Source organism: Lissotriton helveticus, chromosome 12 (assembly GCF_964261635.1).
Source record: "Lissotriton helveticus chromosome 12, aLisHel1.1, whole genome shotgun sequence".
NCBI lineage: Eukaryota > Metazoa > Chordata > Amphibia > Caudata > Salamandridae > Lissotriton > Lissotriton helveticus.
The window spans coordinates 825,235,448-825,252,862 of record NC_136073.1 but is presented as its reverse complement, the minus strand read 5'-3'; the positions used below and the strand labels follow the sequence as shown (position 1 = coordinate 825,252,862).

Genomic DNA, 17,415 nt, shown 5'->3' with positions numbered 1-17,415 from the left:
ATGCTTATAGACCGATGAACCTGAGAAGGTGCAGGTGGTACAATAGACGGCAATGCAGGTGGAGGTAGAGCCACAGGAGCGGGAGACAGCGCAGGTGTAGTTTGCGGCGTTGCAGGAAATCGGCGATTATAATCGTCCAGCATATGTTGGAGATTAGATAACAAGGCCAAAGGAATGGTAGCCACAGGAGCTTGAGTGAACTGTTCTTCTTGTTGAAATTCTGGGCCATTACCATCATCAGAATCTGTGTCTTGACATTTAATTATCAAGTCAGAGAGACTACGTGCTGCCCCAAACGTGTTCTCTTCCTGCTCCGAATCAGTGTCATGCTCCGTACTAGTTGCAAACATTGGAGATGGTGGTTGAGGCTCTGGATGAGAGATCTGTTGACAGGGCACCGTAGTGCGAGGGTGTGAAGATTTGGCAGTCTTCAATGGCACTAACGGTAATGACGCAAACAAATTTGGTTCTGCCGTCGACGGAGCCGTCGTCGGTAGGGTCGACGAGGCCGATTTTGGCAATAGTAATTTTGAAGAAATCTTCGTCGACGGAGTGGTCGTCGACTGTAACACCGTCGACGGGCGATCCACTGGAGCTGTAGTTGTCGACGGGGGCGTCGATGCTGGTATCGACTCCGTAGACTGAGTCTTCGTCGACGGGCATGTCTTTGTCGACGGGCCTGTCTTCGTCGACGAGATCTTCTTCGTCGACAAGATCTTGGTCGACGGTGGCTTCGTCGACGAGGCTTTAATCGACGACGATGTCTTCGGGCCTTTCGTCGAGGGGGACTCACTTTTCTTCGTCGACGAGAAGGGGATTGTCGACGGGACAGGTGTAGACAACGATGAAACCCTCGTCGACGTCGAGGCTGTCCACGAAACCGTCGTCGACGATGAAAATGCTGATGTGGTAGTCAGCGTAGTCGTCGAAAATGCAGGCAATGCTGCTGTCGTCGGAGCACTCGTCGACGCTCCCGTCGACGGTGGAACTTGAAGATGTGTGAAAACATCTAGAGAGGTAGCCACAGACGCCTGAGAGCCAGGTCTCGTGGGCGTAGAGGTGGTAGGAGTGGCAGAAGACATCACAGGAGCCACAGGCAAAGCCAATTTAGGTTTCTTGAGGAAAGGTGAAGGAACCTCATGAACACTACCACGTTTTGAGGCTGCTGAACAGAAACCAGAATGTAAACTTTCTGCGTCGGACACCACAGAGTCCTTGTCCTTAAGACGCTGCAGCCAAAGGAGAAGACGGCCTTCCCTGTCCTTCAAAGTTTTAGTAGAAAAAGTTCTACAGTACTTGCAGTTGGCAGCCACATGATCAGGATATAAACAATAAATACACTTCTGGTGGAGGTCCTTCTCAAAAAGGCGCAGCTTCCCACAAGAAGAGCAGGGTCTAAATAAAGACTACTTACTTGACATGCTGAAGAAATTGCTGGAAGTAGAGATTTAGAGAAGAAAACTGAGCAGAGCTCAGGGAGACTCCCTTCACACGACGTGCGGTAGAAAATCTGAGGGCTTGAGCTTCTGAGGAGAAAGTTCTAGAGGGTGCTGGCGCCTGATTGGCTGCAGTTTGGACTAACATAATGACACTGTGTTACAAATGTTTTTTTCTCTTTGCCTTGCATTCCTACGTAGGAATGGTTTTTAGAGGATTTCAGTGTATTTCCTTTCTTTTCTGGTATTATGTTTATGTATACATATATATATATATTTAGCATTTATTGCTATTTTATTTACCGTGGGACTCCCACTTCGACGACGGGGAATATTCAAGCATGTGAATCTATGAAAGACACCCTTAATACTGGAGAAAAGGTATGTACTTGCTCCCAGGAAAGGGACGAGAAGGCCTTGAGTGTTGGGAGGTGCTGTTGACAGGATGGCATGAGCGATGGGCAAAATCACTTGATTAACTGCAAAGAGGCCTACCCTGGTAACAAGCAGATGTAGTGAACATCCAGGCCTGCACCCTTTGTTTAGCCCCCCCCCCCGCCCTGTCCTGTAACAAAATCCACTAGTCCCTTTGAAGCCATGTAGTGCTGCGAGAAATTATGACAGCAATCTCGTTATATAAGAGCTCTGATTTGGCCTCCGATTATGCCAGGGCTCATACCACAGTAGTGTTTGAATACTTGAAATCCCCTTATGTTGCCACGTTTCCGCAGATCTACATACTGGGGCTAAAAGGTAGTGGTAAGCAATAGTTCCAGGGTTAGATTGCCCTTTAGAGTCTGTGCAAACCTACTAACTTGCATGTTTTAAGGGTTTTCAACAACTCTACTCTAATCTTTTCTCATACGGAGAAATGTTAGAAATTTACTCCTGACAATGGCATATGCAGTGGGAAAAAGTGGTTGGAGGTAAAGTGAACTTGTAAACACTCAGATTTTTGCATGAGCAAATCAACACATGCACATTTGCTCATGCTAAAATGCAGTTCACAAATATTTTCTAGGAGTTTTATTTCTTATCCTACTTTTGTAAATTCTTGGGAATTCACTAAAGTCACATAGTTGCACTTAATGCAAGGACATACACCATGGGTGCACTTTTAAGACTTCCTTTAATAAGTGTACCCCTAATTTGGTCTGGTGTTGACCATGAACTTTTACGTTTAATAAAATTCTCTCTTGCTCTGTGTGTATCGGCTGGCTTCACTGTGAGTGACAGTATTCTGCTCTTTCACAAGGAACATATCGGCACATTAAGTAGTTTTGTTCAGTACCAGTAACTACTGTGGCAGTGTGTGCTTTTGAGACCAAAAACTATTTTCGCTTTTGCCAATGGTGAGGGCCGGGCTGCTCCCACACCCATAAGGGTTTTTAAAAAACATGCCAAAACAATTCAAACATTGACAAAACTAAGAAGCTGACCACCATGTGACTCTGGGCAATAGCTCGCTTAATATTCCCGACGGCCCCCCAGCGCCCAGAGACCCTTACGGGTGATTGTGCGCTTTACAAATGTGGACTTTTTTTTTTTACCAATTTCAAACCTACTGGCTTTGCCAAGGCTTGTTTATTTTCGTATTCCACCATCTTATTGAAACTGGTTACACTGATTTTTTCATTACGAATATTTTAGGGTAATACTAGCATGCATCAACACATGTTACTAAATGATGCTGCAAAGAAATGGTACCTGAAATTTTACAGTAGTTTAGAGAAATGTTTTTTCCTGCTTTCATTTTTTTTAACAACATTTTATTTTGAAAGCAAAGAATCATTAATCTTGCTTTCAATCTTCTGCAAATATTCGAATTCAAACAGAGAGCATTCTGGCAGCATTATACATAGCATCATATTGCTAAACTTTGAAAACGTGTGTACACATTTTTATACTGGAACCACTGTCAGTAGGGCAGTTGGAGCTTACAACAGTTACTTAGAGCGCTCACCCTAATAATAAAGGCTTTCAATTAATGAACCATAAATACAAGTTTGGACAGCATTAGCATATGGACAAAAACATTACCTTAACTGCTACCAGTGCCCTTCCCTGATCTATAATGTGGTACTGCAAACTGACAGCCAAAGGGTTTGTGCTGCAGGGGGTTGGGTTTACTTGTCCCAAGGACAAAATGCATATGAAAACTTGTTGCCCTTGACCCCAAACAATACGTCCTGGGTGTCCGTCTATAAGAATTCCACATCCCTCGTAGGTCGTCCCCAGGGATCATTCTAATCCAATAGCTTGCGTCAGAGATCAGTGGTCTAACAGCCAGATTCATCAAGCCCAAAACGGCTCGCAAAGGGCCAGAATCTGAGAATCTGGCCCTTTGCGAGCACCATTTTTGCATTTGGGATTCATCATCCCAAATGCAAAAATCGCATTTTAAGAAATCGCTAAATTGCGAATAATTGCATTTAAGGAATCTCAATTTGAGATTCCTTAAATGCAATTCATGAACCATTTTAAATTTGCGATTTCGCAATCTGGGGCCGCTATTTACCGCGAAATCTCACTACGTGGTAAATAGCGAAAACTTAGAAAAATGCACTTCAATGCATTTTTCTAAGTTGTATGTTACAGACACACATGTCCTTTGGACATGTGTGTGCGCAACATCAGCGTACATTACCAAGTTCAAAAACTTTATTCGAACAGTAAAAACAGGTTATAAAAGCATACAGTACCATCACAATCGTTAAAATTCATTATGGTTACATTATATAAAAAAAACACGAAAAACCAATATTAAAATCCATATTCACAATATTTTAAAACAAGTAACACTAAGCATTCAAAGAAGGCAAATAAGTTGGACGTGGCAAGAGCATAGCATTAATTCATTAGGGATACAAAACTTATTCAAATTTAATGGTCCGTACTTATTCAAATGTAATGGTCCATCTTTTTTCATTATTGCTCTTAAGTACATGATTACAGTATTAATTGTGTAGTGATCTTCCAAAGACCGTAATTTGTTATAAGCCTCTCTCGATTTTTTTATACCCCATGTTAGCAAAAGAGGCCTTAGTATTTGACGCCTTGGGTGCAAATATAAAGTGCAATATAAAGTGCAATGGATGTTGGATTGAATTGATATCTCATCACAGGGACAGATAAGTTTATCCTTGGACCAATCGTTACATCTTGGGAGAGTTATACATTAAAAAAAAAATTCAAATCGGAAAGATGTTAAAATTCTACGATAGAAAAAGGGTTGATCGACAACAAGATACAGCTGGATGTTTCTATACAATGTCACTTCATCGTGATTTATGACTGATATCTTGGACCTTTGACTTTTCCATCTGATCGATTCAAAGTGCTCCACCAAAGTTCTTTTTAGGATGGATCTGGAAACAAAGTCCATTGTGGCTGGATTAGAGAACTATTCTGGATGACCAATGTCAGAGAAAGAGTTCTTAATATAGGTGAGCCAAGTAATGTGTTTTACCCCATTACATAGCAAACAGTCCTCTATTACAGTTCTATTCAATATTAGTCCAGATGTTATGCCACAATAAAATTGGTGCCATCTTAATGGTATCTGAGATATGTTGTATGGCAAGCTCAGCATGAAGTACGCATGTTGATGTGCTGGAAGGCATTGCCAGGACATACCTTAAGAATTTATTCTCTATTCGTTGAATAGTTTCCAGGGACTGCGTCCCCCATAACCCTGCACCACAGGTGCCAATGGAGACGCATTTAGATTTATAAATTTGAAGAAGCTCCCTGGGTGGCCTTGAACCTATCTTCTTAGCAAAATTTAAAAGTGCTCCTGTTGCTTTAGTGAACGCTAAAGCTCTCGCTTTGACTGCAGGTTTCCAATTACCTCGTCTATCCATATGGACCCCTAAGTAACAAAAAATATCTGCTAGTTCAACACGTTTATTTTCCAAAATTATATTGCATGGTGCTCTGGCTTTCCTTGGGCCATTACCATTTCAGGGGTGCTACAGGGTGTCCTTTGGACACCCTGGCACTCTTGAAATCGCTTCCTTATTTGCGATTCGCAAATTGCGAATCGCAAATAAGGAACGACTCCCCATTCATTCCTATGGGCATTTAGGCCCATAGGAATGAATGGGAAAGCTATTCCTTATTTGCGATTAGCAATTAGCGAATCGCAAATAAGGAAGCAGTAGAAATCGCAAAAAATATTGCGATTTCTACATGAATCCCGTTTTGAGTCTTTAATAGCGATTCCTTAAAAATCGCTATTAAGGACTCGCAAAACATGACCATGATGAATCTGGGGGTAAGTCTTTAAGTGCCTGTCTAAGTCTGTCTAAGTCTTTAAGTGCCTCCATGAGGTCTGTGGGATTCAGAAGTGTACTCTTAGGGTGGACTATGACTTAAAGGACTGGAGTCAAAAGGTAAGGTCTATGACCAGGACGAACCTGCTTTGTGTATTCAACCTGTCTTCCATTGCAACCATTGACTATCACTGGCAATGCGTGTTTCATGGCTGTATTTGTACTTAGAATTCCTAGCTCTAGTTACCCTTGTATTTGTCATTTGTTTATTACATTTTACTGTTTTCTAATTGGTTACAGATGGTTTTTCAATTGTATTGCATTACAATGTAATTACTGTTTTGGTACGTCACAAATACTTTACACATTTCCCCAAGGCGAGTCAGTCTAGCTACCAGGGTGTTCAGCTCAGTAGAATTTAGTAACGGAGGGCACACTTTGCTAAGGATTTTGATCATTACTTGAGGTGGGTACTTGCACACCTCAACTAATAATCCAATATCTTAAAGTTATTAATTATCAATTGCCCTTGTATGGCTACAGTGCAAATGTAAATTATTGTTCCATCCATTGCAATCTCTTAGGCATTTGGACTTAAAAATCACGTTCTAATAAGACTAGGATTCTAGTTTTTGCATTTCCGGATTCTTTGTTCATCGTCATAGTAATGGGTGTCCACAAGGGCACCTATGTGCAGGGTCAAAATACACTATCCCCTCCTTATCTTGCTAAGATGTGATTTGTCGTGCTGCAGTATAATGAATTGGTTGCTTGCCCAATGCCCTTTTACCTTGTCGAGAGGTGATGAGTAGAGACCGGTTGTCTAAAGTTCGGATACTTTGTCTGCAGCCGCACAAGGAATCTACCAAATCTATCTCCATCCGCATGATCAGATCATGGCCCTGCCTCTTAAACACAAGGTGCTCCTTTTGTTCTAAGGTGATAACAATATCTCCTGCATCCAGTCCTGGCACTTGATCCCCTTCTGCATGAAATGTGATCTTCTGCCCATCCCTCATACCTGCGGAAATACATTAGAAACATCACCATTTCAAATGAATGAGATGTTCAATAGGAAATACAGAGAATTTTAAACATATAGATTATGGTACTGTATGTTACAAAGATATGTTGAATATGCATTCAGTGATCATCCAGCAGAGAGAAACATCTCTAATCTTCTAGCGAGCCTTGGAAGTAAAGAGATTGTCTTACTATTTTAACTTAAACTAATAAGCTGCAAATTGATGGTTACTTACCCGGTAAGTATCTGTTCTTGGCATGTAGTGCTGTAGATTCACATACTTAAAATAAGTCCACCATCTAGTGTTGGGCTCGGATGATTCAAAGTTGTTTTTATTTGAAGAGGTTTTACAAGTCACAAGGCTGTAGGACTCTTCCTTCGGTTATACTGCCATGGGCATCAACTCCAGTGTTAGAATGTTTTGCCGCAGGTGGGCGAGAAAGGAGTTAGTGTCTCAGTAATGTGATGTCCATGCAACTAATGTGAACAAAGGTAAACATAAAAGTAAATACAGGCCTGCACTTGCGTCTGCGGAAGAGATGGGTGCATGTGATTCTACAGCACTACATGCAAAGAAGAAAACAAGTTACTTACCTGTAACTTTGGTTCCCCAGTATTGGTAACTTTCATAGATTCCCATGCTTTGTATCATTCCCCGTCGTCGGAATGGGAGCCTCGGTAAATAAAAAATACCATAGCAGTAAGCACAAAGTGAAAAAATAGGCCTAGGCCTCATCTCATTTTGTAGCTTATCCACCTCTTTTTGTAAAAGAGACCAAATTCTTGCAATAGCCAATCAGAGCAGCCTCACCCCATAGAACCTTCCTGAGAGAGCCTCAGAGCCTCAGATTTTCGTAGCCGTTGTGAACAGCAACATCATTGAACAATAAGGCTGAGCTTTCCCAGGGGAGGAGGGTGGGCGCATGGGAATCTATGAAAGTTACCAATACTGGGGAACCAAAGTTACAGGTAAGTAACTTGTTTTCTTGCCCCAGTATTGGAACTTTCATAGATTCCCATGCTTTGTATCAGAATAGCTAGCAGTAAAGAGAAAGCATATTTTGTCATTTGTATATCTGTAAATGTCATACATACTCATGATAAGAAAACACAGATACACATTGGCATTACAAAGCAGAACAACCACAAGTAATACAAAATATGCAATACAGGAAGGCGGGATAGAAAGGAAAGCTCACCGCATTATTGAAAAAGGTTCCTCAAGACCGCTTGGCCCACTGCCGCATCCTCTTTCACAGAAGAATCCAAGCAGTAGTGGCGAGTGAAGGTGTGGACACTGCTCCATGTCGCCGCTCTACATATGTCCTTGATCGGGACACCAGAGAATAGAGCCACTGAAGCCATTGACCTCGTAGAACGAGCACGAACTGCTCGCTGAAGCGGCTTTCCCGCTTTTCGATGGCAAAACTGGATTGCACTTGATATCCAGCGGGAAATGCAGGGTTTAGAAATTGGATAACCCTTTCGCGGAGCACTGTATGAAACAAAAAGCTGGGAAGACTTCCAGAACAGTTTCGTCCGCTCCAAGTAGAATTTGAGACATCTATGAATGTCCAAAGAATGTAATGCCCTCTCTGCTGGCGTGGAGGGCCGCGGGAAGAAGGACTTTAAGATCACCAGCTCATTCAGATGAAATTCTGAGGGGACCTTTGGAATAAATTCAGGATTTGTCCGCAGGATGAGAACATCATTCTTGAATTGTAGAAAGGGTTCCTCAATTGTGAATGCCTGGAGCTCACTAACTCTTCTAGCCGATGTCAGGGCCAAGAGAAGAGCCAGTTTCCATGATACAAACTTTATATCGGCCCTGTGAATAGGCTCAAACTGAGCCTTCATCAGATGTGACAGGACCAAATTAAGATGCCAGGGTGGTGGTGGAGGCCGGACTGGAGGAAATACCCTGAACAAGCCCTTCAGGAACTGTTTAACAATCCTCGCTTACCAAAGGGAAGGACCTGATGATGATCGTCTAAATCTAGAAATGGCCGCCAAATGGACCTTCATAGAAGAATGAGCCAATCCAGATTTTGCAAGAGAAAGGATGCAAGGCAAGAGTTGGTGCGGTGCAGAAGTATAGGGATGTAGACCTTGCCTCTGACACCAAAGGCAGAACCTCTTCCACTTTGCCCGATAGGTTTTATTCGTACTAGGCGCTCGGGCCTGGGCTAAAATGTCTCTACATTCACCTGGAAGAGTCAAACCCTGGAACTCTCTGAACTCAGGAGCCACGCTGTCAATTGGAGTGACTTCAGATCTGGATGCAGAACCTGCCTGTGAGCCATTGTTAATAGTGATGGAACAGGCCGCAGGAGAATTGGTTGATCTTGAGAGAGAAGAAGAAGTTCTGTGTACCAAAACTGCCTGGGCCATGCTGGTGCAATCAAAATCATTCTGCATGGCTCCGCCTTGAGCTTGCGGATCAATCTCGGGATCAGCGGAATTGGTGGGAAGGCGTAAACAAATGCGCCGTACCAGGCTATCAAAAGCGCTTTCCCCAAGGATCCCTGATGGTGATCCGTGCTTGCATAGCACTGGCATTTGGCGTTCTGAGGAGTCGCAAACAGATCGATGGTTGGGGTTCCCCAACGTGAAAACAGTTCCTCCAGAATGGTCTGATACAATTCCCATTCATGGCTGATCGTCTTTTGGCGACTCAAAGCGTCCGATGTGGCATTGAGTGTGCCCGCAAGATGTTCCGCTGAAAGAGTGATATTGTGTCGGATCACCCAATTCCAAAGTCTCTGTGCTTCCTTCGAAAGGGTGCAGGATCTCGTCCCGCCCTGCTTGTTTATGTAGTGCATGGCCGTGGTGTTGTCTGTACGAACCAGCACGGAACGGTTGCGGATCCTTGGAAGGAAAGCCTGTAAGGCTAGACGGATGGCCATAAGTTCCAGCAGATTGATGTGGAACTTGCCTTGGATTGTGCTCCAATGACCACAGACTTTCAATTCTTGGAGGACCGCTCCCCACCCCTCCATGGAAGCGTCTGTTGTCAACACCATGGGAGATGGTGGAAGTTGGAATGGCAAACCTCCTGAAAGATTCTCCTTTAGCAACCACCAGCTGTTTGCTTTTCGCATTCCCGGTGTGATCACGATCTTGTCGTCGAAGGAGGCCGTCACCTGACGCCATTGTTTGTCCAGCTGTTCCTGCAGTGGACGCATTCGAAGCCTGCAGTGCGGTATCATTGGTATGCAGGATGATATCGATCCGAGAAGCGATTTGTATTGACGGACTGACAGACTTCCTTGTGTGCAGGAGGCGAGCTGAGAGAATCAGTTTGGTCTGGCGCTCTTCCGAAGGGAAAGCCATGCAGCAATCCGTGTCCAGGATAGCACCCACAAACTTCACTGTCTTCGAGGGGCGCAAAATCGATTTCTCCTTGTTGAGCCGAAGGCCCAGCTGCTCGAACAGTTGACTGCAGCTCGTGACTGCCCTGGACGCTTCTTGGAACGAAGGAGCCTTTACCAGCCAATCGTCCAGATATGGGAAGACTTCGAAAGACTGCTTCCTGAGAAAAGCTGCCACAGGAGCCAGTTCCTTTGTAAAGATCCTCGGTGCGGACCGAGACCAAAAGGTAGAACTCTGAATTGAAAATGGCTCTTGCCTACTGTGAATCGAAGATATTGCCTGTGAGCTGGATGAATGGGCACATGGAAATATGCATCCTCCAAATCTAGGGTTGCCATGTAGTACCCTGGATTGAGAAGGCGGAGAATGTCCTGAAGGGTGACCATCCTGAAAGACAACTTGATGAGTTAAGTTTTGAGCTCCCGTAGATCTAAAATTGGACGCCACTTCTCCTTCATTTAGCGAACCAGGAAGAACCTGGAATAGAACCCTCTCCCCTTCTGGGAGCGAGGTACAGGCTCTATTGCCCCCTTGATGAAGAGTTGGTGGGCTTCGAGACGAAGAAGTCCTAGATGTTTGGATGTAATGGCGTCTGGAGCTCTCGTTGCAGGAAGATTTTGAAACTCCAACGTGTGTCCTCCTTTGATGAGGTTCAGGAACCACTGGTCTGACATTATGACCGCCCAGCTGTTTAGGCAATGGGCATTCCAGCCCCCCACTGGTGTTAACGAGGGTACAGGAACAGTAGAAAGAGCCACATGGCCGCTATTGTCTCTTAGAATTGTCTCTCCTCTGTTGACCCGGACGTCCTCTTGGCGCCTGGCGAGAGAAAGACTCCGACAGACCCTGCCTCTGCGAATATTAGGGTTTGTAAGACTGACCAGGTTGAGAGTAGGAAGAGTAGCGTTGCTGATTGCCGCCTCTGTAGGATGAGAAACCTCTTCCTCTTGCCCCCTTAAAAAGGAAATTTTCGGTATTGTAATGTTCCCACGGATTTAGCCGTGTCAGTATCTTTCTTTATGCCTTGTAGGGCGTCATCCACATGTTTACCGAATAACATCTCCGTCATAAGGTAGGTCCAGAATCTTGTTCTGTACCTCATGCCTAAACGACGTGGCTCGCAGCCAACCCTGGCGTCTTAAAACAGCCGAGCCTGCTAGCGCTCGGAAGGCCATAGTTGCTATGTCCATAGCGCAGTCGATTACCTCCGAAGAGGCGCGCTCCCCTTCCATCAAGATTTTCCTGACCTCATCCTTAGACCCATCCTGAAGTTCTTCCACAAACAGGGACAGGTCACACCACATCTGGCGATCATGTCTCCCCAGAATCGCCAGAGCATTAGCCGCCCTAACGAGGAGACTGGCCATTGTGGAGAGTCTTTTTCCTACATTGTCCAGACGCCTCCCCTCTTTATCAGGTGATGTCGTTAGCGTTGTGGATGGATTTTTCAATCTACTCTGTGCGGCCTGGGAGATAACCGAGTCCGGTTGTGGTTGACCTGTAAGACATGCGGGGCTGCCCTCCGGCGCCTTATATTTTTTCTCCAGTCTGGGAAGCACTGGGAGGACCGTGGCTGGATTTTGCATAGGCTTTATTTCCTCTGACCAAACATGCTCAATGATGGGGATTGAACGAACTGACTTTAGGAATGGTTCTTTGAAGTCGTACAAAAAACAGTCAGATTGAACTGTAGTAATTGGAAGACCAAATCTCTTGGCCGCTCGTTCCATTAGGTTGTGAAAACCTCCAATATCTGCAGGAGGAGAGGTTGCGGTATCAGCCCAGTTACATCTGGATCTTGAAGGCCATCCTGATTCCAGTTCACATTCTGATCTTGGTCAGGATCCCCCTGCTGATCCATATCTGATGAGGCATCATCATCCCGAGTGGCAACCACCTCCTGAGGATGTTCTACGGGCTCTGGGTCACGCACCCGTAAGGGCAAAGCGTCTGCCACTGTTTGCGGTACTGGAGGTCTCAGAGTCGTCATCAAATAATAATGAAGGAGGCCACCGCGTAACCCGTCGTGGAGATGTCATTTCTGGAGTTACACGCCTCTTCCTTTGAGAAATGCAGATTTTCCCAGTCGTCAACGGGATCGTCGTCGACGGTTGAATCTTCGTCGACTGTTTCGCCGACGGAAGCGCCGATGAAGAGACCGTGCTCGTCGTCGAAAGCTGAGTCGTCGACGGCGAGATGGCTTTCGTCGACGAGGGCTGGATCGTTGACGGAGTCGTCGACGAGCTCGTCGTCAGAATCATGGGGGCAGTAGTAGTGGATGTCGTCGTCATCGCCGACGTAGAAAATGTCAGCTTCGTCAACGACGAACAGGAATCAGGCGTCTTAAACGTCGATGACGGTGTAGATGCCGTCGACGTAGCCATCGTTGACGAGCCCGTCGACGAGGCCATTTTCAAAGACAAGTCTTTCTTGACAGGAATGCGACGATCCCGTTGACGACTGGGAAAATCTGCATTTCTCAAAGGAAGAGGCATGTAACTCCAGAAATGACATCTCCACGACGGGTTACGCGGTGGCCTCCTTCATTATTATTTGATGACGACTCTGAGACCCGATTCTTTTCCTTCCTCGTTCGGGTGTGCATGTAATTTTGCTACACATTCACCGACGGAACAGTGCCCCCCCCTTTTTGTGACTACACATTGTTTTGGAGCACAGGCACTGGACCATAACAGCTCCTGGTCCCCCCCCCCTCTCTTTTGTTTGACTTAATAATAAAAACAAAACAAAAAGCTACAAGTCTTCACTTCGAGGAAGAGGGGCAGTTATGGACAGAGGAACGGTGAGTGCCAGCGCCTTCTTTGTTATACCTCTTTCTTTACCCTACCCAATACCATCCTTAACTATTTTTTCTCCATTTTGTTAGTGTTTTCTTTTTTTAACCGCCCGGATTGGGGCAATCTGACGTTAATGGTTTAAGTAGATTCACTTTAACGTCAAGACGCAACACTTCTGTGGTCTTTCTTACTCCCTCTCCACTCCAACTGGTTTGCAGGGTTGCTGGTCTCTTGGTGTGGGTCAGGGGTGGTGCCAAGTTATTGATGCTTTGAAGATTATATAACAATAAATACTGCTCTCTATAAGCGCTCTCTGCAGGGAATTTAATACCAGAGACTCCTTGTTCTAATTTTTTTCTTTTCATTAGAACTTTACTTCTTGTGAGGCAAACTGGGGATACATCTCCCCGTATGCATTTGTTGTTTAAGAAAACCAAGCCTGTCGCATAGACACTTGTCACCAGGAGCCTTATGGTAAACGTATACTTGCCTTCCCACTTCTGAAGGACAGAAGGATCTTGATATGCTTTTTGTAAACTCAGCATTGGTGCTTTGCTGCAAAGGGGGTGTACGATTTATAAATTGCAGGGAGACCTGTGGAGATGGACTTTGCTAATGTCATTCCATTTCTGATTGCCATTGTGACATGTCAAGAAGTGGTCATAGCACGTAACTTGACGGGACCTGCAGAGGTGGACTACATTCAGTGCTTAATTTGAGCCGGTCAGGGCCAACTGCACTTATTTTTTGTAACCAACACTTATTTTTTGTCATTGGATTTTTTATCGAACACAACAGAGGGAAAACAGATCGGAAAGACGAGTAAGAGAAAGACAGAAAAACCGTCACAAAGGAATAAAGCAGGAAACTGCAAGAGTGAGATAAAGGGGCAAGAGTGCCTGGTAGTAGATTAAAGAGGCATAAAGTTGATTTAAGACTACCAGCATTGGTATTCAGCATGCTGAGCAGAGCTTCGGGCACTGGCACTCTTTTTTCACAAATCAAGCACTGATCCTAAAGGGTTTAAATGACCTGTGGCATGTGGATCAGCTATTCCATACCTGTTCAATCGGTGATAGGTGGGTTATTACTATAGACTGGCACATAAGCTGATAGCTCGCTAAAAAACATAAAAGGTGCGCATCTCCCTGAAAGTTCTCCATCCATCAGATTGCTACGTGTTGCGTCCCAACACAATAACCACACCTTGGTGGTCATCACGTTGGACATAAAAACACTTCCAGCATAAGTTCAAAACAAAGATAAACACACTTACAACCACACATCCTACATGGTGTAGCATGCTACCATGTAGGCAAGCACTTTAAACTGCCCCAATAGGGGTACTAAGTACCATAGAAAAGTAGAAGTTTTTTCAAATAAGAAACTTTGGAGCCTGCTTGTGAAGGCACTAAACATCTTGGTAATGGATCTTAAAATAACATATGGTCACAAACTGGGAATCTAAGAAGAGCACGCTGTTTAGTAGTCATGTGGTCGCATTACTGCAGGCCCAACATATTGCCACAATTTTTGTTCTTTGTGAGCTATCTACCAGACGTTTAAGGAGATCTGAATGAAGTGAGTTGCAGTAACCTAATCAACTTCTGTACCTCTTTTATTCATATATAAGAGTAGAAAAAATGGTTTAGTTTTTATGATGTTAAATAAGCAACTTTTAACTTCCGAACGACCTTGGAGTTGTGTTTGTATGTTTCTTGCAAGAGGTTTGTCCAAAGATTTTGTGAGACTCAACTGCATGAAATGTGGGTCTGTTTTCTATCCTAAAGAAGATCACTAAGTTTTTGCTCAATTTAGTTGAAAATAGTTGAAATTAACAGGACGAGTTGTGGAGATGTTCTGTTTTTCACTAACATTGGCGTCTTACCCTGAAGTTTTAATGACAGTGACTGAGGTTCAAAGTGGTAGCGTACCCTCTGTGCCCGGGTCCTCAGTTTTAATCACACTAGTGTTCTAGCCTAAGTCTAGTGTTTGGGACCCACATTGTAAATACCCATTTTGTTGCGGCCGCCTGCTAGTGTCTCGGGTTCCCACTGTCACAAATAAAAGATTTGTATTTAGAAGCTGAACATTGTAATCTGGAATCGAAAGTGAGGGTAGACAGATTCCCCCATCACACTTTGAGAATGCTGAACAAGTGTGCCCACTTTTTATGGTTGTTTGGCAAGTTTTGGTTGCACAAACTTGTTGTAATGTTAGATCCAAAAGACACTGGGCAACAGACTTCTAGAAAAGCACCTTACAGCTGTGCTGTAGTCCTATAGGAGTAGTGGTTTTACACACTTCTCAGCACAGCCCTTCGGTGCCACTGGTCACAGATTCACAAACTATATTTTCTTAACAAGCAGTGCACTTGAACAAAAAACTCAGTCTTTTTATATATTTCCTTTAAACCCTTCCTTTTCAAATCCAGATATGATTTCACAAAAAAAGGCAGCCAACGCGTTTCGTTCAATACGGCAACAAGCCAAAAGAACTTCTTCAGGGTAGGTCAGTTTAAGTGCACCGAACCATTGTATATGTACGCAGAGGGCTAAGTTCCGTCAATAAGTATTCTTAATCCCCAGTGGGATAATAACCGCCTTAGTAAGCGATCGTCCATGCGTCCTACACAGACATCCTCCGAGGCAAAGAACATATATAAGACTGAGAACGTTTTTTGATCACGTGAACTGCTCGTTAAGAAAATATAACTGGTTTTAATATAATTAAGTTTTTGTGCCATCATTTGAATCCCCAAACCGCACGGAGATGCTGGTTCCGATGTATATGCATATCTGCTAAAAAAGTAATCGCTGGGTAAAGGTGTCATATATGTGACATGTGGCTTCTTAGCTGCTACTTATAAGTAAGCATTTTGGAACATCAAGAGAGCCTCGCCAATTAACGGGAGTCTTTAGACATTTGGTAAAATTTTTATTGTATATTGGAATGGTTTCTAGTGGCAAGTATTTTTTAAATACATATTTATCTATTCCTCCTTTTTATTGGTCGAGCCTAGCGCAGTGTTTAGCCATGCAACAGTTGATGTTGTTGCACCAAGGATATTGTCCTGGATAACTAAACACTTATAAGGTCCCAAAGGCGAGACCTATTGGCAATGCCAATGCTTGTCTTCTTAGGTTGCAGGAATCGGCCTTCTTGGTTTAGGGATGTCCCCTAAATACTGTATTTAGGGGGCCTTTTAGGGGTCTCTGGGTCAGTAGGCAATGGGCTACTGACCTTAGGGTGACTACACCCTTGGTGTGCTCATCCCATTTGGGGGAGTGAGCACAGTCCCTAATCCTGATTGGGGAGTACCTGCCATCTGCAAGATGGCGGGCACTGAAGAGTGGGCTTCACCTCGCCTCCCACACCTGAGGGGTGGGGTTGGCAGATGTGGGCACCCCTTCTGGGCTGGCTAATTTTTCCCGCCGGAAAGGATGGGAGACAGGAAGGGGGCCTGCTCCTGATAGCAGGAGAGGCTGGGGGTTGCATTACAAAGGCTGCCAAGCCTTTGAAGCTCCCCAGGGACAGATGGCTCTTCAGGCCTGGGGTAGGTGGTAACAACTCAGCCCAGGAAAGGCTTTGTTTCGGGGCTCAGGGAGCGAAGGCTCCCACCCCAGGGGTCCAGAAACATGTCTTGTGGTGGCAGGCTGGAGCGTACCAGTCAGGGAACCCACCAGAGGCTGATCGTTTTTCAGGGGTCATCTCGAAGATGCCCTCTGAATAAATTTTTCATTAAATCCCACACTGGCATCAGTGTGGGTTTAATGTGCTGAGAAGTTTGATACCAAACTTCTCAGTTTTCAGTGTAGCCATTGTGGTGCTGTGGAGGTCGTAATGACAACCTCCCAGCACCACATACTCTTAATGGTAGCACTGCACTTAAGACACTGTAGGGGTACAGGGCTCATGCACCTACATCCTCACCACTGGTATAGTGCCCCCAACAAGAGGAGTGGTTGATCTATGCCAGGACAGTGGGTTGTAGGCAAGGCACACAGGGATGTGTGCCATGTCGATTCTTCACTTTGTTCTGCATCAAAACACGCAACCTGCAAAGGCAGTGTGTGAGAGTAAAGGTACAGGGTCTCTAAGGGTGGCACAATAAGTGCTGCAGCCCTTAGAGGCCTTACCTGGTTACTGTGCCTGTGGTACTTGGGGTACCATTTACCAGGGGTTGACCTATGGCCAGGGTGCCAATTGGGTTTGGTACATTTTTGGGGAAAGAACACATGGACCCAGGGAACATCAAAGTGCATCAGTAATTCTGGCAAAAAGTGTGGAGGGTGTGTTACTGCAACAGAAACCCAGCTTCTCACAGTCACCCTTCTAGAAGGGTGCATTAGCCCACAGGAGCGGGTACAGTTGCATGAACACTGTACCTTTACAGTGTCCAACTCCATTCTTAGACATTGTAAGTGCAGTAAAGCCATAAAGAGTATATGGTCGGGGAGTTGGTCATCACGAACGCCACAGCTCCATATTGGCTTTACTGAAACCTGGGA

The 17,415-nt window shown here is 44.7% G+C and overlaps 1 protein-coding gene across 2 annotated transcripts in view; it reads right to left on the bottom strand.

Moving 5' to 3' along the window:
* LOC144798873 (dnaJ homolog subfamily A member 1-like) overlaps positions 1 to 17,415 on the bottom strand; it is a 126,695-nt gene that overhangs the window by 33,041 nt on the left and 76,239 nt on the right. For both annotated transcript variants that reach the window (XM_078669964.1, XM_078669963.1), the window contains exon 6: positions 6,501 to 6,731. In XM_078669964.1, coding sequence (XP_078526090.1) covers positions 6,501 to 6,731 — 231 coding nt within the window. The remainder of the gene's footprint in view (positions 1 to 6,500; positions 6,732 to 17,415) is intronic.